At 40.2% G+C, this 15,501-nt stretch overlaps 1 protein-coding gene across 6 annotated transcripts in view; it reads left to right on the forward strand.

The window, feature by feature from the left end:
- Positions 1–15,501, forward strand: part of AFF2 (AF4/FMR2 family member 2) — a 503,764-nt gene that overhangs the window by 462,567 nt on the left and 25,696 nt on the right. For 5 of the 6 annotated variants that reach the window (XM_025372179.1, XM_025372181.1, XM_025372180.1 and 2 more), the window contains 5 exons: positions 857–978; positions 5,224–5,446; positions 9,637–9,926; positions 10,488–10,551; positions 14,283–14,419. In XM_025372179.1, the coding sequence (XP_025227964.1) occupies positions 857–978; positions 5,224–5,446; positions 9,637–9,926; positions 10,488–10,551; positions 14,283–14,419 (836 nt within the window). The remainder of the gene's footprint in view (positions 1–856; positions 979–5,223; positions 5,447–9,636; positions 9,927–10,487; positions 10,552–14,282; positions 14,420–15,501) is intronic. The other variant, XM_025372182.1, reaches the window with a different exon arrangement.

Consider the following 15,501-nt stretch of genomic DNA (forward strand, 5'->3'; position numbering starts at 1 on the left):
CCAACATACCTAATGAGAGTACAGTTTGAGCATCCCAAATCTGAAAATCCAAAATCCAAAATGCTCCAAATCTGAAACATTTTGAGCACTGACATGACACTCAGGAAAAATAAATGTTCATTGGAGCATTTTCAGATTTTGGATTTTTGAATTTGAGATGCTCAACTGGTAAGTTTAATGCAAATATTCCAAAATTCAAAAATATTCAAAATCTGAAACACTTCTGGTCCCAACTATTCTGGATAATGGCTACTCAACCTATATTCCAAAATAGGGACCAAGAAGTCAAAGATCTTTGCCCTACCACTGATTCTCCACACTTAGTGATGATGACAGTATAACCACAGCTGACAATGTACCTTCAAAACAGCACATGCAAAAGTCCAAAGGTGTGCTTTGAATGTGGTTCATTTCCTTGCATGGTGCTCATTGTGTAAGCAGTCTTTACATGTCAGCCATGATCCCCATGCTGCTTGGACAGGATTTATGTTACATTCAAGTTACAATATTAGTTTCCAAACTACTCATTTGTGGGGGCATTGTTGATGGGAGAAGTGTCCAAAATTTAATAGATTCTCTTTACTTTTGTCGTGAGATTCTCATGCCAGTCGGTCTTTACACAGAGGTTCAGATCACACAGTTCCACTCTCCCAAATGCCAACTTCTTGGTAGGACTAGGCTAGGCAAGTTGATTGCTTTTCTGTCTGATCAAAGGTGCACATTTAACTCTCCTACCTAATCTAGAAGTTAAAATAAAAGCGAACTATGTATCTTGCTCATGTTTTTAGTGTATAAAATATGGTTGTCTGAATGGTGCCATGCATTTCAAGCTCTGTGTATTTTTTCCTTGTCAAAGCCAACAGAAGTTGCAGAGAAGATCCCTGAGAAGAAGCAGCGCCTGGAGGAGGCCACAACTATCTGCTTGCTCCCCCCTTGCATCTCACCAGCCCCACCCCACAAGCCTCCCAACACTAGAGAGTGAGTTTGCCCTGTCTCTGTATGGTGGCTTGGTATGATTGTTCAGACTCCTAAGAAATCCTGATTGAACCTGTTTGGGGGATCCTACCCCAGAATACTTTAAGGTAAAAAACAGGAGTCTCTCAGTCAAGGCCTGACAGCTGTCCCTGGCCACTGGTCTAACAAGGGTGTGATGAGGGGTGGAACATAGGCTGCCAGAATTGGGGTGACTCCATGAGCTTTTAGCAACATTTCTTTACTGTAATTCAGATTTATCACTAAAATTAGTCAAAATGAACTTTTAGCACTCAGTGAAGGGTAAAAGGAAGTAAATAAATTAACAAGAAGCGTCAAGAGAAGCCCTATCACTTTCACCAGATCACTTGCTTCTACCCAACGTTCAGTTCTGATGGTGATTAGCCAATTTCCCTGGAAAAGCAACTCTTTGATCTTGACAGAATGAGGCAGCTGCTTCCTCTTTGATGTCATTACTTAACATTGATATGAATCTTGAGGACCAGTAGCTATGTCCGGAATTCCACAGAAGCCAAGGGAATGAAAACATAAAATGCTGGCTTTTCCTGACACAGAGCCGTCCCAGGACGAGGGCCACTCCCAGACAGCTCATCTCTCTGGCCTCCCCAAACATGTCATTCCAAGGAGCTGGCACCCCTTTTTCCTTCTCTCTCTGTGTGGAAGGTTCCAGAGTCCATCAGGAGGCCTCCTGGCACCTCCTCACTCAAACAGCTTGAGTCTTCTCCAGAGAAGTCCTGCCTTCTGTTTCTGCCAAGCATTGTGACCAAGTTATTTCTGTCTTATAAATATCACTTAACTAACAATCATGTCAGCTACTTGAACCATTCTGTCTGAGTAATTATTGCCATAAATTCATTCAACGTTAGAGATTACTTCCATCAAAGCCCAGTTTTGGAGCTTATTAGCAGCCCAGAGCAGAGAGGCAATCTGGCTAACTGCTGCTAACAATTGATTTCACAGATTACAGTTTAACATCAGTGATATGGCATCAATCTGCTACAGATAAGATGTCGGAAATAAGTTATCAGCTTACATTTGTCTGGATCTTTGTTGTTTTGAGATGAAAGGAAAGAAAAGATCAATTACCACTAGATCTGGTTTAACTAATAAGGAGATTTGGGTCCTGGGCTGCTCTCTCCCTGAGAATCAGTAGTTATTGGTGAGGTGCGTCTGTATTCTCTGATATAACTTTGCTCTGAAACATCCCTTCACATACATACTTGAAGTTCTCAGAACTAGAGACCCTTCCAGTGGAGCAACCTGACCCCTTCACCTCAGGGTAGATCAGGCATGTGAGGAGACATGCTCCCCTGATGGTCAGGCATGGTCATTCCAGAGCCCTCCTCCACTGTTTGCAAGGAAGAAGTACTAAAATGGCATAGCTGTGGTGGCACTGCTTCCTCAGTTTCCAGGCTTGGACCAATTTGGGCCATCCAGCCTTGCCACAACCTTCAGTCCCCACTGCTACATTCTCTAGGTGACCCAGTGGCCTGTCACTTTCCCCATCTTATAAAAGAGAGATGACCAAGTATTACATAAAGATCTAGTCATTTGAGTTGGTTCTTACCAAATGTCATGCTCAGGGTTGGGGTCTAGCCCCAGCTGACGTCTGAGGCGAGTGTGTGGTTATGGGGCAGGGAGCTGGAAGAACACTCAAAGAGACAGCAGGTAAATGAGACATAGCTTTATTCAGCAGCTCCTTCACAGGGTGAGTGTTACATTTATACATTACACAAACAATAGTGGCTGAGAGCCAGGTGGTGAGCTTCTCTATGTTACGTCTTCATGGCTATGATTATATAAGACGTGGGACTGTGTGCTTGTGCCACAATCCACTGAGTCATCTAGGCTGTTTACTTCAGCCTATGCCTGCTGCCCTATGCCTGCTTGACTGTAGCACAGCCATGTTCCTTACACCAAATGGTGTCTTTAATCCACTACCTTTACAATGTCTCTGCTTTTCTAGTAGGTAGGAAAGCAGTGTTTCCCTTGTAGCATTTATCGTTCAGAAAGAGCCTCAATCAGTTTCTTATGCCCATCAAACAGATGAGTTTTCTCTGGAAACCTTTCTGGAGTTGAGGAAGAATAAAGCAATGACTGACCTCTTAGCGGTCTCCTCCTGGGAATCCTCTCCTCAAGCTTTGCTCCTTTGTGCCTTATTAACCTTTCAAACAAAATGGGAGACAACATTCACTTTTCTAAATGACTATTCTAAACCTAACAAAGATTCCACACCAGACTATGACAGCTATAGTTCTCCATACTTCAACAGAAGGACTCTCCTGGACCTCCCCTTCTTTTTTAGAGCTGGTACCTTCAGCAGACCCTCTAAGAATTGAGTGCAGGTGGTGATGCTCTTCTTTTCTCTACTGTTCTCCTCTGGCCTATTGGAAGAGGTACCCAAAGACGTAAAAGCTGTTTTTGTAATTGGAAGTCGTAACAATGACTGAGTGGTCTCTAGAAAATGCTCTCTGGGTGTCTTTCACCAAAGAAGTCTTTAAAGACCCCATGGTTCCAGATCATGACCAGGCAGATGTAAAAGGGCCAGGTCACAGGTGCTCACTGTACAGAATGCAATGAATTCCCACTGGTTGGTTTAGTGGCAGACAGGCAGGCATTGCATGACTGTAGTTGCCAATGGCAAAGTAACTGCCTCTCAGAAGTAGCTCTTTCCCTTGCAGCCCCCAGTTTCTTCTCAGGCAGCTCAAGTAGTGGGGGAGTAGTTACAGCTAATGAGCCACCATTCACCTCCTGTAGATGCCACAGCCATGCTTGACATCCACACATATAAATTCCCAAAGGCCTGGTGCCTTTGTAATTATTACACTTAATGTGATCTGCTATTTGTGGAGCTTCCTCATGGACAAGAATCTTGATCCATATATTCACCATCATTGTAATCAGGCATCACTAGTATTTTAAAATGGTTATACATGTCAAAGCAATTTTTAAAATCCATTGGAAAGTATTTTTAATTAATTTTAATCAATTGAGGTAATGACAGAAACAGTTGTGTTTTTTCAGTTTCACTACACAACAAAAATTAACATAGGGCCACATTTATGAAACAAAAGATGGAGAAGATGACACATATTACAACTGGCAAATTTGTGCAACACAGTGGAAGTGGGCCAAGGGGTCTGCAATGACTTCTATTTCAGGGAATCAGACCACTTGAATGCTTGTTCATCTTTGATTTGTTGTTTTGAGATATTGTAAATCTATATTTCTAGACACTGACTGAAATTGACCAAGAGGAAAACAAATTCTTGTTGACTTAATTTGCTATTGAAAATGTAGTCAATAATCATGAAAAGTAAATAGCTGCACAGTGCAATATTAGTTGTCTAAGAAAAGATTAAAATTCAAGTAATCTTCATTGATTAGTCTAAGACAGTAACTAAAATGAAAATCCATGACCCAATTACCATGTTAAGCAGCTAGCATAAGGTTTCACTTGTTCTGTTTTATTTGAAGTCTCAGACTATTTGATGGTGCCCATTTAATGGGCAGATAAATCAGTTTGAAAGCACGGGAGTACTTTTAAAATTGCAGATGTCTAATGTGAATATGACGAAATAATATTTTTAAATGGAGTTTTGTAAAGTGGAGTACATCAGTACTTCAGTATAACAATTTAAGGTCAGAGGCTCATTATGCTTGGTGTTGGAGTAGAACATTCTGTATATACAATTTGCATTGTATGTCACAAAACTATTTAGTGCATTATTTATTTCTAAGTAATGCATAAGCATAATATTTCTTAAGAAAATATTCTTCCACTGATTGTTTATTGTGCCATTTATTGCATGATTGTGCAGTTAAGTCCTAGGGCAAAATAAGTAGGAACCATCCTGGAAAATGATGGGATTAAAGTCTTCATTGTATTTTCCATAAAAATCTAATTAACAGTAATCTTGAAAAGTTGAAAATATCCTACTGTAGCACACTCCATTAGACATTTACATTTGTCATGGAGTTCTGCTGCAAAGACATGAATTTATTCTTGGATACATATGTATACATATATCTATATTTATATAGAGAGATATCTGTATTTATATAGATATCTATATCCATGTCTATATGCATTTTTATATATACTCTTCACCATAGTTAGAGGGATAGCAATTAAAATATGACTTCAGCTGACAGTACTAGCATCATGGGGAAAATCAGAATAAAGAAAGAGAAGACTTTATGACACCCTACACTTTTTGTTTTCCACAGAAATAATTCATCCAGGAGAGCAAATAGAAGAAAGGAAGAGAAACTATTTCCTCCTCCACTTTCCCCACTGCCAGAGGATCCTCCACGCCGCAGAAATGTCAGTGGCAATAATGGTCCCTTTAGTCAAGACAAAAGCATCTCTGTGACTGGACAAATCACATCTACCAAACCTAAGAGAACTGAAGGCAAATTCTGTGCTACTTTCAAAGGGATATCGGTAAATGTAAGCATCTTGGAAGAAATACTGTAATTGTCGGATAGAAACAAGTTAACTCAGCTCATCTAACTTGATCATTTGGGGATGTTGCAGGAGGAAGGGAGGAAGATGCAGAGAAAAAGTATGAGAGGCCTGTGTATACAAACACACAAACTCTCCATTATTTCTCTTTGTATAGTGCCTAGTATATTATCACAAATAATTAGGTATTATAAATGCTACAGATGTTATTATGACACTGATAATGCTTAAAAGAATCTGCAAAGTCATTTCCACAAGGGCTAAAATCTACTGGGTAAACATGATAAATATATTAATATTTGCTCCTAGAAATATATCATCCTTCTTAGGGAAATCATTAGGCTTCTCTGATAGCAGTGAGCAACCAGTGCCTCTTCTTGGGCCATTCTTTCTTTCTATTAATGATTTGAAATCTGGGAGACTTTGTGGTATAATTTTTGCCTTACCCTGTGAGTTAAGACACTTAACTCTCAACTTGCATAGTGCTAGCACTGCAACAAATTTGCTCTATGACTTTAGGCCAATCAGGAAACATCTCTGAGATAATAACATGAGTGGATTTGACTAGATGATCTATAAAGCTTCTTCTAGCTCCAAAAACATTTGCAATTTTGTGCTTGCAGAGTCTTCTCTATTCCATTTAGGCATGAAGTCCTGTTTATTGACTCAATGGGTGAGTAAGTACGGAGAGATGACATTTCTATATAACTTACATGATCATGGCTGAATTCAGCCATTTCCAGTCAGATGTGCCAGGACTGACATAAATGCCACGTGTGGTGGATATAATGTTTCAGGGTTCTTGCCATACATCTTGGCCATAGAGACAAATGACACTGTCTTGGGCTGGCCTAACTGTTTGGTCTAGGCCAATCTGACTGTGGCAGTGGAGACATGGAGCTGGCTTACAAGTTTTTTATGGCTCTGTTTCCTTTAAAATGTTTAGGTTGTAAAAAATATTTGTTTTCTTCATATCCATCATAGCAATTTGTAGATGCATAGGTTCTCAGCACATTTATATCAGTGAGATCTAGGTGGTAATAATTATTTCATATTCAGAAGGTCCAGGATCAACTGTAAAAGATCCACATAAATATAAGAAATACATTTCACATTTGGCTTTTGTCTTTAAAGTGACCCTGTTGACTATGGGAAACATGCGTGCATACGTGCATGCATGCACTCAGCAAACGCTGAGGGCACTGGGCTGTGGGGTGGAGGGACAGTATCATAAATCAGAGATGGCTCCAGTGTTCAAAGAGCTCTCAGTCTAAAGTGAGCAATGAGACATGTGCTCAAAGGACTAGAATGTAAAATAGCTGGTGATTGGTGTCTTAGGGCAGGTCTCTGAATGGTCCAAGGACGATTAAAGCACTTCTGGCTGTAGGCATAAGGCAGTTTTCCTGATGGAGGAGGCGTTTCCTGAGTTGGTCCTTAATAGATGAGTAGGGTTTAAAAATGAAGGGAAGTGGATGAAGAAAATGTGGTCTATCCACAAAAATGGAAAAGGAAGGAAATCCTGTCATATGCTACAACATGGATGAACCTTGAAGACATTATGCTAAGTGAAATAAGCCAGACACCAAAGGCCAAGACCATATGATTCCATTGACACGAGTTCTGCAGAGTAGTTAAATTCATAGAGACAGAAAGTAGAATGGGGGTTGCAAGGGTCTAAGGCAAAGGGTAAATGAGGAGATACTGTTTAATGGGTACAGAGTTTCAGTTTTGCAAGATGGAAAGGGTTCTGGAGATTGGTTGCACAACAGTGTGAATATACTTAACATGACTGAACTGTACACTTAAGAATGGTTAAGATGGCCGGGCGCGGTGGCTCACGCCTGTAATCCCAGCACTTTGGGAGGCCGAGGCGGGCGGATCACGAGGTCAGGAGATCAAGACCATCCTGGCTAACACGGTGAAACCCCGTCTCTACTAAAAATGCAAAAAATTAGCCGGGCGAGGCGGCGGGCGCCTGTAGTCCCAGCTACTCGGGAGGCTGAGGCAGGAGAATGGCGTGAACCCGGGAGGCGGAGCTTGCAGTGAGCCGAGATCGCGCCACTGCACTCCAGCCTGGGTGACAGAGCGAGACTCTGTCTCCCAGGCAAAAAAAAAAAAAAAAAGAATGGTTAAGATGATAAATTTTATTATATGTGTATTTTACCACAATTTTAAAATTTTCAAAATGCAACGAAAATAGTAAGTTGAATAAATTATCACAAGGTGGTAAAAAAAAAAAAAAAAGAGAGAGAAATGAATGGAAGGCTTTTTGAAATCCAAAACTTCACATGTGTCAAATCAGGAAAGTGAAAAAAGCAAGGGCATGTTCAGTTCGGTTGAAACTAAGGTTCATGGAAGGGAACAGTCGCAGATCGGACAGAAAGCTGCAGCCAAATCAGGTAGGGCCTTGAGTGCCAGCAAAGGGGCTTCAGCCTTGAGTTTGTATTTGAGTGCAGGGCAGGGAGATGCTAGAAAATTTGTTCAGGAAGCTCAAGCTAGCAGACAGCAGAATGAGGGTGGAGGCAGAAGCTAGCTCAAGGGCTGGGAGTCCAGCCAGGAGACTCTTTGTTAGTCTCAGTGAGAAGCCATGAGGGCCTGCATTTTGAGGCTTTGAGGGAGAAAGGGACAAATTCGAGAGATATTGGGGAGATACAATTAATAGGAGTAATTAACTACAATTAACTGTTAATTAAAGATGAAATAGAGCAGTGGTTTTCAAAAAGAGTTTTAGGAGCATTATCATTGTTCAAAATGGAATAATTTATGGAACTTCAATATATAAAGCTGATTAAAGCAGAGCAGCTCAGATGCAAGGAAAGGTGGGGAGTCTCTACCTTGCCAGTTTCAGTGCCCCTAGCCCAGATACTACTGCAGTTCCCTGTGTAATTGTGCCAAACTCAGTTTGGAAACTCTATTGACATCGAGAAATTCAGCTTTGATGACAGGGAAGACCATCCTGCCATTAACAGAAACAGAAAACTGGTTTGATTAGTGATTTGGTTTGCCAAAAATTTGAGGTGCTAATGGCCATGTTGGTGGAATTGTCCTAAGATGATCACTGTAGGCTAGAGCTTTGGAGATTGGGTAAGATTGAGGTTTCCATTTGGGTGTTACCTACTTATTGTTGAATCTGTGCCAATAACACACAAGATTGACAGATCATATCAAGAAAGAAGAGATCTGCAGAGTGAACTTTGGGGAACACCAACCTTAGAGAGATACCAATTCAGAAGAGCAGAAGGAAGAGGAGGCACCGTGGGAAGTATGGTCAGAGAGAGAACAGTCAGGAGAGTCCTACAGTTGCTGGGGGCGGGAGGGCAGAGTCGGCCACTTGAACACAGCAGGTGGTCTTGTGATACTACACTGTCACATAATTACAAATCTTACCACCTCCTTTCTCCATCCTCTCTATAGCAATGACAGTTCAAAGCAAAGCCCTTGTAAGTATTTTACCCGTTTGATTTTGGACCTGGTAGAAATGAGGCTTCACCATCCCAAGATTTCAAAACAAAATAGAGACACACTCACATTTCACTTAGCTAGAAACCAATCAAGCGCCTCACATGAACAAAAGGGCTGATTCAACCTCAGTTTAGCCAGGGCAGGGATGATTAGAGTACAATTTCCTGGTATTTTGCTGGACTGTATCTGGTATTTTGCAGAGTGACCTGAGGACGTTACTTACCCTAGAGAAAGCTTCTGGGTTGGTTCCCTTATCAAAAATACCCACATCGGGGTCAAGGGATTTATTTAATATCTCTATCTCTCCTTCTCTTTGTCCATGCATCTCTTCCTTTCTCCCTCCCTCCTCCTCTCTCCTCTCTATATTCTTCCTTCCCTTCTCCCTCACATTTACCACTGGATTTAGACCTTTGCCATGGCTGTCTTAATGGGATGGTGGAGCTATGTAATCGCAGCACCCGATTATCTTGATGTTTGGTGTCATCATAGAATAAAAGCTGGTGATTCATGGTGTTCATAAAATATCCAGGGTCACCTATTTATCCTCGAGCTGTGTGCATTGGTTTCTTTGTCTTTTTCTTTTTCTTTTTCTTTTTTCTTTTTTTTTTTTTTTTTTACCTTCTTTCTTAACGTGCTTGACATTCAAAGCATTTATGACAAGATGTTTTAAAAAGCTGGACCTAATGGAAACTATTTGTACTCCTTTTTCCCAGGAGGGAGACACTCCAAAAAAGGCATCCTCTGCCACCGTCACTGTCACCAATACTGCTATTGCCACTGCTACTGTCACGGCTACTGCCATTGTCACCACCACTGTCACAGCTACTGCCACCGCCACAGCCACCACCACAACTACTACCACTACCATTTCCACCATCACCTCTACCATCACTACTGGCCTCATGGATAGCAGTCACCTGGAGATGACATCCTGGGCAGCTCTGCCCCTTCTATCCAGCAGCAGCACTAATGTCCGGAGACCCAAGCTCACTTTTGATGACTCGTATGTTGTTCCAGATTATCATGGACAGTTTGGAGTAGTGAATGGGGGATGGGGGTAGCATGGCTTTTCTAGTGCTATGCATGTGTCACCCCAAATAAGACCTCAGCATCAAATCCTATACCCTTAAAAGTACACCCCACCTGCTGCATACACACTCACCACTCTGTCCCCACCAAGAAATGTTTTTGTCCCATTTTAATTATGCAGCATTGTTACTGTTCCAAAGGCAGGTGCAAAGGCAGGTTGTTTTGTCCTTTCCTATCCATGTCCTCACATATAACCAACACACAGATTTATAGCCAGGTTTTGTTTGATCTGTTTGGACAACTGTAATGGTTGGGGTTGGAGGATGTGGTTATTTATCCTAATGGGCCATTATGTACTTCAGATTTCATTTACAGTATTATTTCAAGGTTGGTTATGATATGAATGACAGCATTAGTCTGCCTTTTTCAAGGCATTATATGGGAATAAATTTATAGCAGAAAAGGTTTGATGATTCAGTCTTTTAATGAAAAGATGAAGCATTGGTTTCTGAAAGAGCGTGTTTTGTTTATTTAGGGTTCACAATGCTGATTATTACATGCAAGAAGCTAAGAAGCTGAAGCACAAAGCTGATGCACTGGTAGGTTCCCTTTTTCTCATTGCTTTGTTCCCATTAAGGATTTATGTTTCAAAAGCAAACAAAGAAAGCACTTTTCCAAACAAATTTTCAGTAGCACAGCCCACACCTGCCTGTCAACACATTGCTGCCCTGACACGGGGAGATTTGAGCTGGTAAATTACTTAGCTCTGTAATTCCCAAAGTTCTCAGGGCTTGGTTATCATGTCATTTGTTTTCCCACCATTCTTCCCCTTGCCCCAACTTCAGAAGCTCAATGGCATATACCATAGTCATTATCTTTCAAGTGAATTTGAAATGACTTATGAAACTTCCCTGGAAATGATGCGCTTTTTGGGTCCAGTAAGCCAGAAGTCATGTGAGAATGTGAGAGTTGTTTAGAGCTGTCTAAATGGCCTCAAAAATTGGCTTTGGGAAAACTAGGCCTGAGGAAAAACTCAGCTCCTTGCTGCATTTGATGACATGTTTTCAGAGTGAGCCCCTCAATTAGGCTGGGGTCCCAAGCAGAGAAAAGAAATGCTGTCATCTGGATTTCTCAAGATATTTTACCCAGCTGCCTCCAAATGTTTTAGCCACCTAGATCAGTGATAAGCTCAACATTTTGAGTTGTTTGATTTGGTTGAGGCTCCTAACAGTGGGTCTCAACCACACATCACATGGGAAGCTTTAGAATAACTCTGATGCCTACCCCATATCCCGGACCAATGAAATAAGAATTTCTGGGACTGGGACCCAGGAATGAGTATTAAAGCTCCCCAGGAGATTCCCAAGTGCAGGTATTTGAGAACCACTGTCCTAGGGAAGGCCCTAAATTCAGGCTTCTCACTTTGACTAAACCCCATTGGGTTAAAAAATAGCATCCTCAAACATTGCATTGTGTCCCGCTAGGACTTAGTTGTCCCAGTAGTGTTTTATATTGGGAATGCTGTGATGAAATACCATGACTAGTATGTGGCCAACATAAACTGTCCATGGTCCTTACATCTGCCTTTTCCCTACTTTCTGTCATTTCCCTGCTGTGGTACAAATTGCTTAGTGTCTGCAGGTAACCTTTCTGTGGTGTAAATTGTTCCTTAGAAACAATTTTCCCTGCTCCTGCAGACAAAAATGACAAGGCAGGCTGGGTGCTAACTCCATTGGAGATGCCAGGACAAACTGTACCTGTGACCATTCTATAGGTGATGAGAGATTTGAAAGGCACTGGATGGCAATGCTGCTGCCTCAAAGACCAAAGGTTTTCTCTAAATGTCCTCAACTCTATGGCACTACAGAGCACTCAAGTGCTCCTAGGGTTTGCCATCTGTCGAAATTGGGGTTAGGGAGCATACACATGTTCCTTTGACAAGCTGTTACATGAGCTGATGAAGACTGGGATGTACACAGGAGACCATGTAAATGAAATGTTTGAGGAACTGAGAAAAATCAGTGCTGCAGACATATACACATATAATTATGAACTAATAACACTCTACATTCCAAGGTTGTGTTTATATATATGTCTTTCAAGGGATCACATTTGGCGTAATCCATTTAGAATGTGCATTCCCAATTGGGGAGACACTGCCCCTATGGGGGCAAAAATTGGTTTTGGAGATGGGGTGAAAAAGTTTTAGTTATTGCAATGGGGTGTGACCCTCCAAGGGGCCACAGAGCATAAAGAGAGAATAAGTATATTTTTTGTATTAAAATTTCATTGGGGGTACGTGAAAAAATACAGTGATCCCTCTGTATCTATAGAGGATTGGTTCCAGGACCCCCTCGGACACCAAAATCCTCAGATGCTCAAGTCTCTGATATAAAATGGCAATTTGCATATAATCCGTTCACATCCTCTAATATACAGTAAATCATCTCTAGATTACTTATAGTATCTAATACAATGCAATGCTATGTTAAGAGTTGTTATAATGAGTTGTTTAGGGAATGATGACAAGAAAAAGTCTGTATATGTTCAGTGCAAATGGAGCCATTCATTTTTTTCGGAATATTTTTGATTTAAGATTGGTTAAATCCATGGATGCAGAACCCACAGATAAAGAGGGCTGATGGTATCTTAAAAATTTCTTGGTGGTGGGGGGGTGATATTGAAAAAAAAGGTTGAGGAACACTTAGAGGAATGATATTTTTGCTAGCTTTATGTGTATATTAGCCTGGGAAGCACCCTTATAGTTTAAGCCACTCATTTTATGGATGGGGAAACAGTCCCAGGGGTGGGGCATAACTTGGCTATTAATTGGCACTATGGTCATGTAATTTTCTGTCTGGACATCAAATACTCCTAGGGAAGAAGGGCTTTAGGCTAGGTGATCTTCACAGATCTCTCCAGCTATTGGGTTATGAATGAAAAGTCACTTTCAGAAATCAGGATCTAAGAACAATTTCCAAATGGGAGAGCCAGTGGAGCCAGATGACCTAAGGAAATTATCTTGTAAGGCAAAAGAGAAAGGACCTGGTCTGCATATATGTATACAAGTTTTCACGAAATCAGCTTGAATTTTATTGAAACCGGTATTTCTCCACAGTAACTTACAGAAAGAAAACCACAGAATTCCTGCAGCTCATAAAAGCTGAAGAACATTTATTGTAAAAAGTCATTTACAATAAGAGATTCTGCAGGACTTGTAGCTAATCATTTTATGGTTGTACTTAATCCTTTACTAGAGATAGCTACTCTGCCATTTTGAAAATTGAAACTTTCACAGTTGCATAGAAAATATTTTGATAAAAGGTATACAAGAAAATTAAAATAGCTAAATCTGCATTATATTCCTTCTTTTACATAAAATACCATATTAGTGGAATTCTTACATCCTGCTATCAAAAATTGAAAATGTTAAATCCTGTTATAAAATACTCACTATAAAAGTGTCATATATAATATTCATTACACATAAAAAAGAAATCAGTATGTCTAAGTCAGTTTAATCATGACCATTATCAGGGCTAAAACCTTTGCAATAAAATTTTACTAAACTAAAATATTTAGTAGTACTATATTTTTTTGGCTTTTTGACACACTATTTCAAACTATCATTTACAATGAAAGTGATGTGATTATTGTCAACAGTCATACTACAGCTTCCCATTTCTCATGACAATAGCATCAATTTGTTATTCTTCTCCTGAGAGTGAAGTTGATGTGCTCACAAAGAGTTCTAAAGCAAAAATGTATGTGTTCATTGTCCATGAGACTTATAAAAAGCAGCCCTTAGTTGCAAGTACTGTCTATAGGACACTACAATGACTGGATAGTTTAGTAAATTTCATGAATAGAAACTAGTTGAGGCAATGATTTGGATCAGGTCCAGCAAAAAGATAACAATAACAGCAACAACAATGCCAGAAACTACATATGACACCCTGCCTGCATTTTTCTCTTCTCAGCTAGCCTTGGTGTCATGACGATAGAACCTTAAGCCGGTAACTTCATTGTTAAGACCAATTCATACATTGTCTTCTGTATCAGGGTTTCTTAGCCTGGGCACTGCTGACATTTTGGGCCAGCTCATTCTCTATCATGGGAGCTGTTTTGGGCATTGCAGAAGTTTATAAGCATTCCTGGTCCCTATTCACCAGATGCCCCCTCTCCCCAGGGGTGACAACTGAAAGTGTCTCCAGACATTGCCAAATGTTCCTTGTGGGAAGGGGGCAAAACTACCCCCGTTTCAAACCACTCTTTTATATGAAGGAGAAAACAGAGAGTATCATCTTGACGAGTCATCTTCCTGTTTCAGTTCGAGAAATTTGGCAAAGCTGTGAATTATGCTGATGCCGCCCTGTCCTTCACTGAATGTGGCAATGCCATGGAACGCGACCCTCTGGAAGCAAAGTCCCCGTACACCATGTACTCTGAGACTGTGGAGCTCCTCAGGTGAATGGCCTTTCTGCAATCATCTTCCTACACTCATTTCAGCTAGAATTAGAAGCTATGTTTTTAAAAATTTATCATTTCCACTTATTAATAATTTGTCCAAGCCATCCTCTTAGAAGTCATCATAATTAGTTCTTGCTATTTTATTAATATCATGGAAAATTTATAATTGATGGACACTGATTTTATAAATTATCTCCTCCAGAAGTTATAATGTGAGTGTTATAATTTTCAATATTCGTAACATTAAAATGGAAATGTAGTGGGTAGAAATAAGTATAATCATTTTACCATTTAGCATTGACTTGTCTTTTCAAAGGTGCAGTTTTATAATTCAAAAAAATGGTGCTCTCAGGATTTCTATTACAAACCATGTTTTCTAAGAATTTTTATCTTGGTTATTAAAAAGGGAGGGGCCCTGTTCCAACTTGGAGTTGGTGTTTAAGGCTGCAGGTGTGGAGTAGACTTTCTATGCGTCTGGAATTAGGGAAATAGATGAGGTGGTAGTAGGGGCTGGCGGTACAGATGAGAGGATGAGAATAGGAGAGGGGATATTAACTGCACACATTATTGGTTTCATTTATATTTTAAATGAAATTTTCTGGCTGTTGGTCTTGGTGGTGTAGAAATTCTGGGTTATCAAAAAATTCATAGAAGAAGAGGAAGAAGAGGTAGAAGAAGAAATAATCCATTCTGGTGTTATCCAGTGATTTGCAGATATTTGTACAATAATTTAATCCACCCCTGAATAGTGAATAAGCACCATCGTTCACTAGATGGACTAAATAATCACTTTTGATTGATTAAGTAAGCAGTTTTTTACCTGAAAAGTCCTTATGTCCAGTTCCATCTGGCTTGATTAATCAATCATGCCAGGACTGGTTTATACTATTTGGCTTGTATCTGCATTAACTGTTACAAATCTGAGGATATTTGTACCTAAATCTTCACACAAACATTGGACAGATTTAGTGTGCATATTTTCCCAGTGACACATTCCAAAAGATAAAAAGAACTTTTTTTTTTTTTTTTTTAAATAAAAGCAACTCTGCTGACATAGAATCAGAAGTTTAGTTAGAGCC

Source organism: Theropithecus gelada, chromosome X (assembly GCF_003255815.1).
Source record: "Theropithecus gelada isolate Dixy chromosome X, Tgel_1.0, whole genome shotgun sequence".
NCBI lineage: Eukaryota > Metazoa > Chordata > Mammalia > Primates > Cercopithecidae > Theropithecus > Theropithecus gelada.